This window comes from Ursus maritimus, unplaced genomic scaffold, assembly GCF_017311325.1.
Source record: "Ursus maritimus isolate PB19 unplaced genomic scaffold, ASM1731132v1 scaffold_3, whole genome shotgun sequence".
Classification (NCBI taxonomy): Eukaryota; Metazoa; Chordata; class Mammalia; order Carnivora; family Ursidae; genus Ursus; species Ursus maritimus.
In genome coordinates, this window is record NW_024425563.1 from 45,629,424 (window position 1) to 45,647,436 (window position 18,013).

The window sequence follows — 18,013 nt, forward strand, 5'->3', positions numbered from 1 at the left end:
AAATCAGTCCTTCTTACTAAATAAATGTGGAAATGTGATTAGGGGATATGGGTTGAAAGGGGCAGCAGATTCTTAGCTGGCCCATAGTGCATACAGATTGCAGCCTAGGCTTGTATGGAAGTCTTTTCTTCCCCGTAGCTGCTTCCTGCTGGTCTGTATGCTCCTAACAGGGGAGCTGATGGCAGATCTCCGGGCTGCTGGCAGGGCCAGTGTCAGAGGAGCAAGGTTACTGTAGGCTGGGGCTGCCATGAGCGTAGGAATAGCCAGACCACTATCATGGGACAGGGGAATGGCTGGAATGTGGCCAAACAGGAAAGCAGTTGGACATTATTTCTAGTTCCCACAGGATGAGGTCTGGAGCAGTAATTATTGTTGGAATTGAAAATCATCATTTCAACATCCAGATGAGAACAGCAAAGCCTTTAAGAATAAAAGTCAAACTCCAGAGTTGGCTTAGTACCTTCCTAGTGGGATAACATTACAGTCTCCTGGATTCCTGTTGGAAGGAATTGAGGTTTTTTGGATGTTCGTAGTAGAGCTAAAGACACCGGTTCTCCATAGAAGGGCAAAATATGATGAAAACATGTTAGGTTCTGCACGGAAGGCCATCCCTATGTTTCTGTTCTCTTGGAGGAATGAGGATTGGCCACTTAGTATTTTTAGGAAGGCCAGTTCAGCTTGCATTATTTTCATGTTGCAAAGCTAAGGAAGTAGGAAAGAGGAACATTCTTCACTGTCAAATTGCTCCCATCTCCCCATTAAGTCAGGCACCATGCCTGGCCAAACAAGATAGTTTGCAAACCCTCCATGATAAAAATACTAAATTATTGGCATTGAAGATTCAACTGGGACATATCTGCATTTTATCCTAATAATGATACTTTGCCTTCCAAACTATAACAATCAGAACTAATTTCTTTCTAAAGAAATAATTTATGGCTAACTAAAAGCCAGCCTGGCATGCATAGTCTATTACTTATCTGAAAATTGCTCATACTCTTAAATTCAATAGAGTAATCCAAATGGAACCTTCGGAGCTAAATGTTATTACATCTCTGATCACCATGAATCAAGCAACAATATTTATATGTTTTATAAGGTAAAAAACAAAAACTTTAATACCTACTGTTTATACGGTATTCCCAATTTGCTTCCTTTCACGTATTGAATGGATCTGTACATTCGTTGGTGCAGACAATTTTTGGTTCATTTTATCTAAGAATGGGCCACTGCTATGTGTCTTCCAAAAACACAGAGGAAGTGCACAGAAATGCCCCGATCCCTCCAACATCTCAAAGACCAACTCACTGACCTCATTATATATGTACAGTGAAGGAAAGAGATCCACAGTTGGGGTAAAAGAGTCAGGAACCAGAGACCCCAGTGTCCTGTAAATACCCAAACATCTCCATCTGTCTTACGTGCTGTCACACAGACAACCCAGTGCAGAGCCCTCTGTAGGCGTAGGCACCCTCGGAGATGGCTCACAGTGATCCCTGCCTCCTGTAGTTCATACTCTCGTGGGACCCCTTGCCCTAATGTATGGGCTGGACCTAGTGACCTACTTCTAACAGAATTCAGCAAAGGCAACTGGATGTCACTTCTGAGATCAGGTTACAGAAAGACTGTATCTTTTGCCTTGGGTGCTCTTGCTTGCTTGCTCTGAGGGAAGCCAGCCGCCATTTTGTGAGCTGCCCATGGGGAGACCCACATGGCAGGGCAGGGAGCTGAAGGTGGCCCCCAGGAAACAGCAAGAAAGTGAGGCCTCCAGTCACACAGCCTCTGAGGAACTGAATCCAGCCAACCACCTCGTGAGTGAGCGTGGAAGCACACGCTCTCTAGTTGAGCCTCAGATGAGATTGCAGCCTGGCCGTCAGTTCAGCCATAGCCTCATTAGAGCCTTGAACCAGAGGCAGCCAGTTAAGCCACACCCGGGTTCCTGATCACAGAGACTGTGAGGTAATAAATGTTTATTGTTTTCAGCCTCCAATTTTGGAGGCAGTTTGTTACTTGGTGATAGGTCACCAACCCATCAAGAAAACCAAGGGGTCAGGATGGGAATGTGCTTGCGCAGAAGCCAGGCAGGCTCAGGAGCCTGGAACTAGAATGAGCAGAAAGAGGAAGAACAGAACGCAGAGTATAGGGCGTGCGTGGGAGGCAGATGCAGATACGGAGGCAGTGTAGACCAACGGTTAAGGCAGAGTGTGGGCTCTCGATCCCACGGCCTAGATTTCAGTCCTGGCTTCACTTTACCTTTTCACGTCAGTTATTTTTCCTCCTTAAACATCAGCAATCTCATCTGTACCCCGAGGCCCCGAGCCATACCCGCCTCACAGAGACAGGCCGCGGAAAGTGTGTGGCACACCTCGGGCACGGACTCAGGGTTCTAGCAGTTACGAGTGGGGCTGGCCGGGCGACGGCAGCAGAGCTCACTTGAAAGGGGAGTCCCTCCGCCCCGGGGGCTGGGGAGGAGGGCCGTGCGGGGCAGACGGGGTGGACAGAGGCTGTCGGGGAGGGCCGCTTACTTCCTGAGGTGGATCATCAGGTAGCGCAGGGTCTCGTAGTGCGCCGGGGGCAGCAGCAGCAGCACGTCGTGGACGGCTTCCAGCCGCTCGTCTGCGTTGGAGATTTCTGTGAAGAGCCCACGTAAGGAGTTAGTGCCGTGCCATCACGTTCAAGGTTTCAGAGCAGTAACAAGCACTTTCGTTTGTGCTGGTTACAGGTGGAAGGGAAGTCGAATAAGTTCATGCAATTTCACGTAACATTTCACGTAAGCTAATCAGTCCATTTGTGTTCTGACTTATTCCAGAAGGGCTGGAGGTTGGGAAGCACACATGTATTGAACACCCAGTGGGTGGGTGACAGGAGGCTGGGCATGGTCCTTGCCCCCAGGAATCTGCAGTCCTGGGGATGTTTGCTGGTGGCACAAATGGCTTGGCTCATCTTCTGAACACTGGACTTGCTAGAAATCTCACTCTCAAGAGCTTTAATTTAAACTGGACCACACTTGGTAGCGTTCTCCTACAGCTGTCCGATAAGCCTTTTCTTGGAACTTCCATGACTGAATACACTCTATGACACAAGGCCGCTGGCCCGCGAGCCCACTGGCACAACTCGCATTAATGGCCCTGTTCACCAAAGTGTTGGCAAGGTTAACCCCACTGTGTAGTCCGGGTTAGACACTAGGCACGTTCGCAAAGGGAGGAAACATGCATGCTTCTGCTTTTTGGGCTCTGATAGGTATTGGCAGTCATTCAAAGAAAGTTCCCCTGCCATTCCTCCTGGGGCGGAGGGTACCTGGCTGCCAGAACCTTCTCCACCAAGGACTACCAGGACCCAGGAAAGAATGCTCTTACCAGGAAGTGGGGCCATAGTTCATCAGGAAAGTGCATCTTGTACAAATCCCCGCCTGCCCACATTTGTCCCCATCAGGCACCTTATTATTATACTTACCTTTAAAGATATTTTTCATAAGAAATTCCTCAAAGTGTGTTTGATTTCTATGTCATGCATTCCAGCAGCTACTCTCCCCTTCCTTACTATGTTCCCGGGCAAAGTGCAGCACCACTTCCCACTCCCTGCCCCCGATCTCCCACCCCAACATAGTCCTGCCTGCTGGCCGCAGTCAACCCAAGTGCCAAACACTAATGAGCAACCATGGGCTGAAGGAAGACCAACGAGGATGATGTTTGGTTCCTGGCCCTGGGAGCTCAGCTCTCGGACACTAGCCTTCCTGCTCTGTGAAATGGGATTATGATATTTGCCTCATCGGGTAGGTGGATATTCTTGAGAGGTCCTGGTCTCGTACTCGACACGGTATTATCAACTTTGAACAACATCACTGGGCAAATCTTGGGGTCTAACTTTAATCCATTGGCAGTGAGAGTGTGCTTAATGGATGAAAGGAGCTATACAGTCCTCATTGAAGAACAGCTGATTGCTGACTACAGAAACATTTTTGCTTTCGACATACAGCAGAGTAGCCCCGACTGGGCCGGTTCCCAGCTGAGAAGGGACGAAGGGGACAGAAAACTGCCTGGCGCCCAGCTTCAGCTGAGTGGCGGTGGCTCAGCCGAGTGGCCGGTGGCTTCGTACTGGGTCAGCTCAGCTGGTGAACGAGGCCTGACTTTCTAGGAACTGTACCGCTGTACCCTCACTTGGCAAAGCGAGGGATCATGGAATAGTTTAAACGGTCTTGAGTTTTAATTCCCTTGAAGCTAAGAGCATTCTACTCCACAATTTGGTCCACATAAAAGGTTTGTTCTCAATACTTACTCGCTGCTTCGATAAATTTGGGATAGGTGTCATAGGTGATGACAGGAATGGGTAAGTCTCTGAAGTATAGTTTAAGGGCTCCAGTGATGATGTTTATGTCTGGGTACATGTTGGCAGATATATCCGCCTTTTCACCATCTGAAAAATAATCAGTGATCCAGTTCCTAATTAGGAATTAGGAATTTCTATTTCGCCAAGTTAAAGCATGCCCAGAAAGAAAAAAAAAAAAGATCCAGCAGTGACTGCCATGTGCCTGTACAAGTCCCAGCGACTACTCTCACTTGTGATAATACCGCTGTGCAGGAAGAAACCAAACGAAGTTTGGGGGGAGGGATTTTGGGTCTGAGGGTAAGCGCGGCCAAAAAGGTAGTGAAATCGACTTATTGTAGTTCTTTGGGCCCAGCGTGTGGTAATTTGCTAGACAGAAACTTAGCATAGTAATTCCTATTCTAGACACAAACATTCATAAGAGAATAACAGTTTCATCTGAAATAATAAAAAAAAAAATCAAGCTTTTATATAGCTGCACCAGCGTTCTTTGGATTTGGAGGTCACAACACATCATAATTGCTGAATGTCTTCAGTTTCTATCGTCTCTCACGGGCTCACTGACGTTTCTCTTATCTTGGTTCTTTCTCTTCTGTCTTTAGGACTTTAATCTGGGAAACTCTGATCTTCCCTCATGTATGGGTAATGTTATAGTCTAACCATGTTTGCAATCATTCTGAAGACATTTTTTGACTTTTTGTTTTACCGTTAGTAAAAATCAGTCCAATTTAACTGTCACAGACTATATATTTTTTGGATAAGAAAGTTTCAATCATATCGAGATGATTAGCATTTTCTTTTACATAGAGACTTGAAAGAAAGAACAAATGTCCCAGCAAATCTCGTTCTGAGGATAAAAAAAAGCTGGCGTACGAACAGTGCGTGCAGCAGATGGGTCATCCGCTCCCGTTATTTACATATTTAACAAGTATCTACTGACACCCCACCATGTGCCAGGCTCTGCTGGGCCCTGGTGAATCAAACAAGAAGAGCCATCCTCCCTTCCAGTCTCTCTAGGCAGACTGGGAGTCAGGCACGCAACTCCACAGTTACGAGGAAATGGGAAGCTTGCTAGGCTGGAGACGTGAAAACATGCTTGGGGGGAGCGGACACAGGAAAGGACAACGGGACTCTTAGGTCAGCTTGGGGTGCTCAGGGAGGATTCATGGAAGAGGAAAGACTTGAGTGACACCTGATTAATAGGTAAGTGTTTGCCAGGCAGAGATGCGAACCTGTGCTAGCTGGACAGAACACTGTGAGCCAAGAACTTGTTTACGAAAACAGGTGAGGTGTATTTCAGTATAGCTGGGGCATAAAGTGCACAGGGCAGAGGAACTGACCATGAGCCTGAAAAGACAGGGTGGCCAGATCATCAGAGACCTTGTCTACTGTTTGCAGAGTGAAGGTTCTACCTAGTAGGCTAGGGGCTCTCTCCCTTGATGGGCTTGACTGCAATTATTTGGACTGTTCAACAGAAATATAGAATAGAAACACTAATTCGGAAAGATATGTGCACCCCCATGTTCACTGTAGCATTAGTCACAAAAGCCAAGACATGGAAGCAACCTAATTGTCCACTGATGGATGAATATAGAGAAGATGTGGTATATATATGATGGAATGTTATGCAGCCATAAGAAAGAGTGAAATCTTGTCATTTGTGGCAACACGGATGGATCTTGAGGAATTATGCTAAATGAAATAAGTCAGAGAAAGACAAATACCGTATGATCTCTTGTACTTATACACAGAATCGAAAAATAAAACAAAACAAAATCAAGCTCATAGACACAGAGAACAGGTTGGTGGTTGCAGGAGACAAGCAGTGAGGGGTGGGAAAAATGGGTGAACTGTTTTTTGTTTAAATAAATTGAATAAAAATAAAGAAATACAGATTCTGGGCTTACTTAGCCTTCTGAATGAGTCCCCAGGGTTGGCCCTGGTGATCTGTACTTTTAACGAACTCCTGAGTTCTTTGACCTAAGAGATAGTAGGGCCTAGAGAGCATTTGTCACAGTTATAAATAACAAAAGGAGTCGTGTCCTAAACCTCCACTGGCTTCCCCTGTTTCAGCTCTGGGCATACCATCCTATGCTCTCTTCTTTGGAGTTCTGGGGAAAGGAAAAGAGTCACTGAGATCCTCAGGTGGGGTGTAGAAGGACCCCTGGGGCCATGCGGACCGACCATCAATGTTGGGCAACCAAATCAAGAACCCCATAATGGCACCAAATGCTGGCTGCCCATTCAAGAAGTGTTTTAAACTCACTTCCCCATGTGATCACTTGTCCACAACTTTTAAGGGAACACCTCCCCCAGAAAGACAGAGAACTATATGACTTGTAAACCATTATTCTTTGGCTTCCTGAGGAACAGCTCTCAGTAGCTCTGAAACCCATCCCCACTATGAATAAAATCCGGGTCCAAGAGAAAGGGTGCTAAGAATAGGTCATCTGGCCTTCAAAAGAGCACAAGCCCATAGTCTCTCGTGGTTCACTGGACTCTGGGAAACAAACTGAGGGCTTCAGAGGGTAGGGGGGTGGGGGACTGGGATAGGCCGGTGATGGGTAGTAAGGAGGGCACGTATTGCATGGAGCACTGGGTGTTATACGCAAACAATGAATCATGGAGCACGACATCAAAAGCCAATGATGGTGACTAACATAACATAATAAAAAATCATTATAAAAAAATGCATATGGTGACTAACATAATAAAAAAATATTATAGGGGGCGCCTGGTGGCACAGCGGTTAAGCGTCTGCCTTCGGCTCAGGGCGTGATCCCGGCGTTATGGGATCGAGCCCCACATCAGGCTCCTCTGCTATGAGCCTGCTTCTTCCTCTCCCACTCCCCCTGCTGTGTTCCCTCTCTCGCTGGCTGTCTCTATCTCTGTCAAATAAATAAATAAAATCTTTAAAAAAATATTATAAAAAACTGTGCACAAGCCCACCTCTGTCAAATGCCATTTTGACATCTTCGATGTGTTCAGTGAACCCAGAGACTCTGTAAAGGCCTTCCGACTTCAATCCTGTTGAAAAAAGAGACAGACTTGAGCTTCCTGAAACATCTACAAGGGACTCTAATTTCATATTTACATTGTGTGCCATCAGGAAATGAACAAATACACTGTTCTTGTATATTACGCATGCTCATGTCAGAAGCCGGACCTGTCTGTCTCAGTTTCCAGGCAAGTCTGTCTTCATTTGCTTGTGCCGCAGTAGCGACCTCAGGGATCCGGTCTTCTTCCTGCCTGGCTTTGCAAAGTGAGCCCCTGTTTAAGATTCTCATTGACCACAGTCTCCTGCTTCCTTGTTCATCAGACTGCTGGATGGGACTTCGCTGCTTCAGGCAGGAACACGCTTGCTCCCCAGCATCATCTTAACCCAAGTGCCACACCGCGTGCAGCGCTAGGAACACACACGTACGTGGATGCTTGCGTATTATCCTGATTTTATTGAAACAATCTAAATTTTACAGCCTTTTATCTTTAATCATAAATAGGATAATATGTTCAATGTTTAACTAAATAGGATTGATTTAATGGTTATAGTTTCAAATAAATGATACAGATAAAAGAAAAATAAAATTTTAGTGATGATTCTGGAAACTTGATCCCTGTATATTTGAGCCAGAAAGAGATGTGGTTTCTGCTCCTAGATCTCACTGATTTGTTAAGATATGTCCTAAGGCCTCGCCCGGTCCCAAAAGCATCAGAAGGGACAGAGGGTCAGATTTCAGACCTTGCAAGTCAGAAACGAGCTGCTATCGAACTCTAGCTACAGCAAAACGAGCGAACAAGGTGCTGGTACAGTGGGGGCAGGGTACTCTTGTCAAGCAAGTGATAACATACTTTCCTGTTCTTCATTTGGGAAACATGGACCACGTATATGCTATCTGCCATATGTAAAGGTCTGCCTCAGAGACAACAATTGCACCGCATAAATCCTGCTGCCCTTCCTCCCGGGACTGTCAGACACCTTCTTCACGACTTCAGCTCTGTTTCCCATCGAGCCCCACTCAGTCTCAGAACTCATCTCAGTACAGTTGCCCAGGCTGCCAATACTGATCAACTGGGTCAGCCCACCCAAGGAGACCTGGAGTCATGCTCTTTTAGTGGGTGGTACACATGAGCTTGCCTCACTCTGGTCGTGACCAGCACACAACACAGGCGAGGATGCAGCGGCCTGAGGGAGCAGTACGGTGAACACTAACCCTGCCTGGCTGTTGGGGGCAGATCTTTCTGAAGAGCTATCTTTGGAGGAAGTCATGAAGGATGGACTGGAGTTGGCCAGAGTAGCAGAGGCTTCCGGCTGTCCTTGCAATATCAGCTCTCCCCTTCCTCGGCTGCAATGGAACCTTCTATTTGCAGAACAACGTCCATAGCCATGGCCAGTAAATTCTGGCTAATGTGAAGAGGGCAGAAGGGATGTGTACCGTGCCGGGGTTGTGGATGTGAAGAGAAAGAGCACGGCTTTCTGCCCTTGGTTGGAATGCAGAGGAGAGGGTGGTAACCAGCTGGGACCATGCAGACGAAGGCAGCTCTCGAGGATGGCAGAACGACAAGTTGCAGGGCCTGGGTTCCTGCCCCTGGGGAGCTGCTCACCTGGCCCTAGACTGCTCCCAGGGTCTGGACCGTTACTGGAGAGAAAAATCGATTTCTGTCTATTGGAGACACTGTTGTTCGGGGTCTCTGTGACAGCACTGAAACATATGGGCGAAGTCAGGGGGCACACAGACACGTTTGGAGGTAGAGTTAGGATAGGTGGTCATTCCAAGAAAAGGCAAAAGGAACAACATAGGTTGAGTCCCATATGTTGGGTCCCGTGCTAGGTCATGTATATGGACCAGCTCATTTTAACCCTCGCAGGCACGTTATGACTGGTTCCGTTCACTTTATGGGTGAAGAAACATATTCAGATGGAGCAGGTATCTTGGCCAAGGTCACGCCACAGCGAGTGTGAGACCGGGCTGGGAGTCTAACTCCAAGTCCGTGATCTTTTCGTTCTGCCACATCATGCAGAAGCGAATGGCCATGAAAGAGCCTTTGCAGAACAAGAAGGAATTTACCAGGGATGGAAGATGAGGTAAGACTTTGGCAGAGGTGAAAATGAAGCTGGGGGTGGGAGTCATGTGAATTTCTTCCAGCCCATTCTCTGAGTCTGCTCGCATGTGCAGGATGCTAACACCGCCGCTCTAATCCCTTTGCTCGGACTCCCCGGCACAAATCCCCGGTCTGCGCTGTTCTAGCTCTTGCACTAAGCATGCTTTGCGCTGCGCTCCCCACGGACCACAGCAGACATCAGCCACGGTGCTAACTTTGCCTGAGTTATCAGTCGCCTCTGATGAGGCTCACCAGGGGACGGTCCCAGCTTCTCCAGCGAAGCTGAGGTCCTGAGTTGAGGCCCCCGAGGGGCTGATGATCTGACCCCAAATTGCAGAGCCCTCTAAACAACAGGAGCCAGGGATACTATTCCCAGCTACTCATCCAGAGTCAGGGCACCCCCTTCTCAACTCTGACCCAGCTCAGGCCCTACAGCAAGACCTTCACCAGATCCCAAAGCACCCACTAAGCTCGGACAGGCACAGCGATCAAAAGGCAGCAGGCACTTTGCAATTTGAGATGAAATCAGCAAGTCTCAAGGGAACAGAATAGCTCTAGTTTTCATCCTGCAGGGAAAAGGGAATGATTTCCTATCTCTAAAAGGCTTGGGATAACAAGCTTATAATGCCCTCTTTTGTTTTGTTTTGGAAAGAATGAAATAGTTAGCAATGCATAAATAGCTGTAGAGCATATTACGCCAGTTTGGACACAGTAACGGATACCAACGGTAGCAGAGTACCCACGTGGCCCAATGATCCAAGCTATACCCAGCAATCCGAATTCTCCCCAGCCAGACTCAATCCACACCACTGAACGTTGTGATACTGCAGTGTAGCCAAACAAAGCAGACATAAAAGGAAGGTGACTCAAGTCTACAATGAAGAAACTTCTCATAGAAACGTTTCTATTTACTATGCCTTCTTCTTCTTTTATTTAAATATTCATTTATTGGGGCTCCTGAGTGGCTCAGTTGGTTGAGCTGCCAACTCTTGATTTCGCCTCAGGTCATGGTCTCAAGCTCCTGGGACAGAGCCCGGCGTCGGGCTCCACGCTTGGCACGGAGTCTGCTTCAGGATTCTTTCTCTCCCTCTGCCCGTTCCACTGCTTGCTCGCTCTCTCTCAAGTGAATAAATACATCTTTTAAAAAATGATTTAGTTATTTACTTGAGAGAGAGAGCGCATGGGTGGAGAGGGGCAGTGGGAGAGGGAGAGAGAGAATCTCAAGCAGACTCCCTCCTGAGCGGAGCCTGATGCAGGGCTCCAACGTCCCCAACGTCATGACCTGAGCTGAAATCAAGAGTCGGCTGCTCAATGGACCGAGCCACGCAGACGCCCCTCTTCTGCGCCTTCTTGGTTTTTCATTGCATAGATCTTTTACTCTTTTAACTCTCCTTTGAAACAAACAGAACCAATATTAGCAGTGAATTTCTCTGCGGTAGAGAATGTACGTGTTGATCAACAGTGTCTTTACCTTATTTAATGGGATCACTTTTTAAGGCTCAATTCAAACGTCATCTCTGCCATAAACCCTTCCTGAATTGTCCTCAAAGAACATTGAAACGTCTTCCTCTGTGACTCCATGGTGTCTTGAATACACACACCCCTAACATTTATTTATTCACCCCTCTGATTCTGCATGCTATGGTATGAATTTCTGGAAGGTAAGAACTGTGACTTTTATATCCTCAATGTGTAGCACATAATAAATGCTTAGCAAACATGAACTGGATGCATACGTGCAAGGTTTAGGTACAAAACAGAAACTGATGTAGTTGGCTGGATATGGCTTGTGTGTGTGTGTGTGTGTGTGTGTGTGTGTGCGCGCGCGCTGGGTCAGACTATTTCCCCAACCTCAATAGTGGAGAGAGAGTCCATTTAACAATTATAAGAAAGTTTCCCTGACAACAGTAAAAACAAATGATAAAAATGAAATCACTGTAACAAAGAGTCTTTTCCAAACCTCTTGCTTCAATTTCCCGTATGCATATGTCTACCACCATGGGTCTCTGAGTGTTGTGAGCCTTTACGAGTGTCGTGAGGTCACAACAGTACACCTTCTTGATCCTCTTGAGATCAGGCTGACAGTCATTGGGAACGTGCTTGGAACACTGTTTGTGTACGTTCAATCCACAGTCTGTAAACAAAGAAGCCACATTAGCCCTGCCCGGCCCTTTTGTCAAAGCCCAGCCCAAATTATATGTCACCAAAAATAAAACTGAAAGCTCCCAAAGGGTTGCTGTATCTTTCTGGAATATCTATCCCATTTAGAGGTAACACTCTCCACAAGCTGAGTATGAAAGCCATCTTTACTCACAAAACTTGAATAATTCCATTTTTCTCATTTAGCCTTTTCTGTTGCTGGACCATAAGAACAGAACATTTCACTGAGATAGTTTTGGTGATTCGCTAGGTTGTTTGTATGGTTTTTTTTCTCTTTTGGGACTTGGAACCTTTGGGTCCACGTGTAGGTGTTTGAGTTTGGATTCCCAGAGCTAGTCTTGGCTCATGAAGGGTACCTAGGACTTTTGCTAGGTTGTTTTTATAAAGTCCTGGATTCTCCTTTTGAGCAAGACATGATTACTCTCTCTGTAGGAATCTTTAATCTTTGGTCTAAGGGACCCATGACCATCGGCATCTTTTTTCCTTTTCCTGGAGAGTTGCCCATAGTTCCTAGTACCCTCCCCTTGTTGGGCACTTTGGGTGGGACAATGTTCTTTCTACTCTCCTTATTTTGACACCTGTGAGTGAAAATAATGTCTAACTAGATACTGGCAGGAGTACCTGAGAATTTACAATTTCGAACAATGCCATGTAATGTGATGATTGAATAATTATTTATAAAACTCATATCAAGATCCAAAGCTAAAAAGGTACGTTTAAGTTCAATGAACACATTAAAAGCCTTGTTAGCAGTTGGTATCTGCAGACAGAATTTCTCTAACAATAACAAGGCTACATTCTGGAAAAATAAAAATTTAATGCTGAAGTTGTTCAAAGTTGGTGCTTTCTATTCAAAACATATATATTTTACACACATATATTAATGACAATTGTAATCAGCTGTCTAACAAAAAAGCACTTAACCACACCAACAATTTGAGAAAATCCAAACTTGTATAAAATTATCAAAAAATGATTTTTGAAAATCATTACATGATTTTCATGTAATTTTTAGGCTGAATTCTCTGTCTTCCCTCCTTCCAAAGAAAAAAGCCAGGTCTAAATCATCTTGGCTTTATGAACATGAGAAATTCAATAAAGCTCAAGTAAATAGTATTTTGATGGATCAATTTGTAGTTGTAGATTTGGGCAAACTGAACTAAACAGAACTGGTTTGTTTTCTTGTTTGGATCCTCTTTTATAAAATAAGGATGATAACAGCATCTACTCCTAGGATAATCATAAGGATCAACTAAATTAATCTGTGTAAACTCTGAAATGCGGTGAACACTACATGCAAGTTAAATAAAAGAAACAGCACATATGTGAGAAAATGTAAGGATACCTGGCCAGCTATTCTTATTATTTCATTAGTAAGTTTTATTATGTTTTTATAAACTTCATTTAAAACAATTTTTAAAGTTGTGATCAAGTATACAAAACATAAAATTTACCATTTTAACCATTTCTAAGTGCAACTGTCACCACCATCCATCTCCAGAACCTTCGTCTTCCAAAACCTCCCCCCCGCCCCCGGCCCCTGGCACCCACATTCTACTTTCTACTTCTATGAATTTGACTACTGTATATACTTCATATAAGTGGAATCATTAGCATTTGTCCCTTTGTGACTGGCTTATTTCGCTTAGCATGATGTCCTTAAGGTTCATTGATACTACAGGATATGACAGGATTTCCTTCCTTTTTAAGGCTGGATGATATTCCACGGTATTGAGACATACCACATTTTGTTTATCTATTGATGGACACTCGGGTTGCTTCTACCTCTTGGCTGTTGTGAATAATGCTGTTATAAACACGGTGTGCAAATATCTGTCTGAGTGCTTGCTTTCAGTTCTTTTGGGTACAGACCCAGAAGTGGAATTGCTGGATTATGTGACAATTCTGTTTCAAATGTCCTTATAAACTTCATTTTAAGATCTGAAGTGACAGTGTGTTTCTGCAGAGTTAAATACTGACATTTTATTAAAATTAAGATTTTTATAATATATAAAAATATTCAGTATTTGCAAACTACTACAATTCCATATGCTATAAAATAAAGTCTAGTTCATTTAAAAAATAGTTAAAATATGTAAAACATAGAGGGTTGAGAGGCAGTGACGGTTATTCCTAACCGTTAATGATCAGGTTTCAATTTCCCTGCCGCTCAAAGGAGATGTGAGGCCAAACAGTGGCCACTGGAGAATAGTAACATTATAACCTCAGAGTATGTTTTACTAAAAAAAACTCAGAAAAAACCAAAACCCTTTTTATCCCAGAGAAGGTTGCTATTCACAGCTAATCCAAATTCCTGAGTTTTGTTTTCATAATATTGACTTTGGCCCGATTTGCTACTCCAATTGGATAATACCAGCAGTTAGGATATTTCTGGCAGGTATAATCTGGACAGTGAATTAATGACCACTGGGTGATTCAGATAGTCCACCGCTTTACTCAGTGGCTGGGCCGTGAGATGCTCTGTAACTCCCAGGTGAGTAGGTCTTTTGTGTTAATGGGGGTATCCGGAACATTCCTGGAGAGGCTGCCTCTGAGCCTGTTTGCTGCTTGTCTCATGAGTCTGTGATGGGGGCAGGTAGTGTTAAACCACACACACAAGCACTACTTGACCCATCTGGGTACTACCACTGGTGATTGCTGTGTCTACACAGTAGAAACTAAGGCAGCCCCTTCCAAGCAGAGAAAGGATGTAAGGTCCCACAGTCCCGTGAGCCAAAATGGGCAGCAGATTATCTTAACGTAGTGTCATTAGCTTATTTTATTTTAAATGCTTCCTAAGAATTATTTTAAAAAATCATACCCTGGCAAAGGAAGGAATCAGTCATGGTGTTGGTGGAAACCCAATCAGTATACCGCAGGAGGCCACTCTTGCTTCTGGCCAGCACTGCTTGCCAGAAAAAGTGCGGCGAGATGAATTAGGAAGCCCAGTTACACATTAGTTTGGCAATTCTTTGCTCCTTTGTTAGCTGTATTTTAATAAGATGTGTTATGTGCTGTCAGCACTGGGCGTGGGCATCCAGTTCTAGGTGGAAAAACACCTAAGTTTCAAAGTGCGTAGAAAATATGTGATACCGATCAAGGTCTTTAGTTGCACAGCTAATCTGATAGCAGAAAAATTCTGAGCATGGGTTCTGGAGCTGAATCAATTTTCCGCCACTTACTACGTGGCCAAGGGTGATTAACGACTCCTTTCAAGCCTCAGTTTCTTCATCTGTTCGGTGGGGAGAATAATTGCATCTCTCTAAGGTCTGTTGGTGAGACTCACTGGCATGGTGGATAGAAAGTGCTTAGCTCAATGCCTGATGTGTGGCAAAGGGTCACCAGTTTTTCTATTTTCATGCCTTGCCTTTTGTAGTAAAGTGGGGGTGGGAAAGAAACATGGTTTTTCTATCTTTGCCATTCCATTGGAATCAATTTGTTTTTCTTTTAAGGACTGTTGCCTCTTTTGGGTGGCAGGTAGGAGCATAAGGAAATGTACTTGCTTGGATTTTTTTCTTTTCTTGAATAAACATGATATTCCTTTTCATTCCAGCAGACACCTAAAACAGTCTCTCCATTAAGCAGAGAGATGACTTGAACCTTCCAGAAAGCTAGATTTTGAGTGAACCTGGACCTGTTTCCCAACTCTGGAGAAGTGATCTCCAGCTCAACATTATGTCACTTGATATAAATGAACAAGGATGAAGAAAGTTCTGTGTCTACCTGAGCACCGAACGCCTTGGGCGATGAGCCCCCACATGAAGTTGGCACAGTATTCACACCAATGCGGGCCTCGGAATGTGTGGACCTGTGATCCAAAAAGAAGAAGAATGTCAGAAAATTCAGTTATTTGAAGGCAGGTGGCCTTGGACGTGAAACACAGAGATGACGTCAAGAAAGAAAGACTTCAGTGGGAGTGAGCATCCCTCACTGGGCCTTTTCTTCCCAGTGAAGTGGAGTTACAAACAGACCGGAGCAAACCCTAGAGGATTTTCAGAGATGTGCTTTGATCTCTGAAGATCCTCTACGGATCCACCGTGCCCCAGGGCAGAGTCAGAGAGGAATATGGAGCAACAGTGAGATTACAGGGCCGGCCATCAGCTAAGGAACGAGACTCTCACCAACCCAAACAAGGCACTGTGTGGACAAACCCAAGATAGCCTGGGCCAGTCACCATAACCTGCATTTAGCTAGGCAACTTCTGGAAGGCAGAACTCAATTACTGCATCCTTTTGACCAAAGTTGCTCCATGTGTAAAATATCCAGACAGGTATAAATAAGACATGATTATGGGACAATTAAAGGTTCCAAGGGTTTAAGCCACTTCTAAGAAAACAAGAAAACAAAAAACAAACCTAAAGCCAAAAAACCAGGCATTAAAAAAATGAGGGATGTAAAAAAATGTAGGGTCTACAGAATTGCCTTCCCTAGAGACAGGGTCCGGACTCAGCACACAGGGTGTGGCCTATGGGTGTGTAACTTCAAAGTCCTTTCTGATTGGCTCTGGTGTGAGTCTGATTGGTTGGTGCCCCAGCCAGTTAAATATTTTGAATATTATGAAGTAAGGATGGTTTTACCTCTAATTATTCAGGTACAGGGCCTCTTGTGACCGGACCATGTATTAAGTCATGATTTAAAACAAAAACAAAACAAAACAAAACAAAACAAAACAAAACAAAAATACATGTTCTCTAGCACCAGTGAGCTTCAAGACACAGAACTAGGAGATTCCTTGAAAGCAGAAGTGGCCATGGTAAGCCAAAAACCACCACAGACAGTCTACTTGGAGACATACAAACCCATGTGGAAATGTTCTGAATTTTTACGAAATTAAAGTATTATGAAACATTACTAAGGACTTTCAAAGTTTTAAGCCTCCATTAACAAATACATACAGTGTTATCTTTTTTAACAGACCGGGGGGCCAGTCTGCTACTTTTTTTAATTTTAATTTTTTAATTTAAATTCAATTAATAAACATATAGTGTATTATTAGTTGCAGAGGTAGAGGTCAGTGACTCAGGACGCTAGTTTTATTTAACACAAAAAAAGATGAGGATGACAACTATGGGTACAATTTGGGAAGATACTCATCAGAGCTCTACTTAAAACAAAAAAAGCATCACTCTGAGGTCTTTCTTTATATATGACACTAATTGCATATCTGTAGAGCGGCAAACAAAACAGACCTGGTGCCCTCCTCCTGAACTTATAGATTCGTAAAGGCAGACAGAGTAAGCAAGTTAAAAAATCAAAAAGAACAACTTATGACCATGGTTCCTATGCATGAAACTAAGTTTTGGTATTTTAGTTTGTCACATGCAAACTGTCCAGTATACTATTTCTGCTTTGAAAAACAATGGAAAAAAAAAAAAAACCCTCTCAGAATTGTTTTTACTAAAAATGGGTAATTGTGTTGTAAGGGAATGCACTAAGATACGACAAAGCCTCCTTGTGGGAATGCCGAGAATCGATCCCAGGGAAAGCCTGCACTCGCACAGAGCCAAGATGCCATGGTTCATTTAGAGGCCCACTCAGATTAATCGTGGTCCTTAAAGAATCCCTCAGTAAGGCATTCTGTTGGCAGTTGAAGATTTTCTAAATTTAGCAATCAAAGGTTTCTTAGTATTATTTTACTAGAAAGGCTCTAAAGGGATGGTGCTGGTTAGTTATGGTAACAAAGTTGATGGTTAGTTAATATATGGTTGAAATCGCAATATCAATAAAATAAAATAAAATCATACAACTCCAAAAGAGAAGAAAAAAGTGTGTGGAAAGGGCTATAAAAGAAAAAAGAAATTGTTACTAGAGAGACTTAAGAGAGGCCCCAATGTTATCCACAGTGGTCAGAAAAGCTTCTCTTGGAAAACAACCTCATGCTGCTTAAAGGAGGGGAAGAGCCAAACTGGTAGGGGCAGGCTTGGAGAGCATTCCAGGCAGAAGGAATCTACGGAGGCCCTGCAGGAGCAAAAGAGCTTGGTGTGACTGAGGAATGAGAGGGCCAGGGGGCCTGAACACCAGACTGAGGGGAGAGAACATATCTGAGGTTGAAGGTAGGAAAGGGCCTTGAAGGTTTTATTAATGAGCATAGATTTTCTTTTTATCTAGGTCCAATAAGAAACTCTTGACGGATTTTAAGTAGGAAGATGATTAAAAAAAAAAAAAAAAAAAAGATGTTCTGACCACCATGTTGAGAACAGATGGGAGAGTATTCATAGTGAAAGAGATTCAGAAACTAGTTAGTAGTTTCTGGTTGAGAAAGGATAGAGGCCAAGATCAGGGTGCTGGAGTTGGAGATGGGAAGTGGATGGATTTGAGGTTTATTTTTAAGACCGAATTCATAAAACTTCATGATAGAATAAATGTGGATCTTTGAGGGAAAAAGGAATTAAGAATGACTCCTAGATTCTAGATTTAGAAACCAGGTGGA

At 44.2% G+C, this 18,013-nt stretch overlaps 1 protein-coding gene across 3 annotated transcripts in view; it reads right to left on the reverse strand.

Moving 5' to 3' along the window:
- The window catches only part of CHN2 (chimerin 2), a 282,816-nt gene that overhangs the window by 2,277 nt on the left and 262,526 nt on the right, over nucleotides 1-18,013 (reverse strand). For 2 of the 3 annotated variants that reach the window (XM_040644133.1, XM_040644134.1), the window contains exons 8-12: nucleotides 15,307-15,391; nucleotides 11,384-11,557; nucleotides 7,273-7,350; nucleotides 4,276-4,413; nucleotides 2,526-2,631 (exon numbers count right to left, since the gene is read on the reverse strand). In XM_040644133.1, coding sequence (XP_040500067.1) covers nucleotides 2,526-2,631; nucleotides 4,276-4,413; nucleotides 7,273-7,350; nucleotides 11,384-11,557; nucleotides 15,307-15,391 — 581 coding nt within the window. The remainder of the gene's footprint in view (nucleotides 1-2,525; nucleotides 2,632-4,275; nucleotides 4,414-7,272; nucleotides 7,351-11,383; nucleotides 11,558-15,306; nucleotides 15,392-18,013) is intronic. The other variant, XM_040644135.1, reaches the window with a different exon arrangement.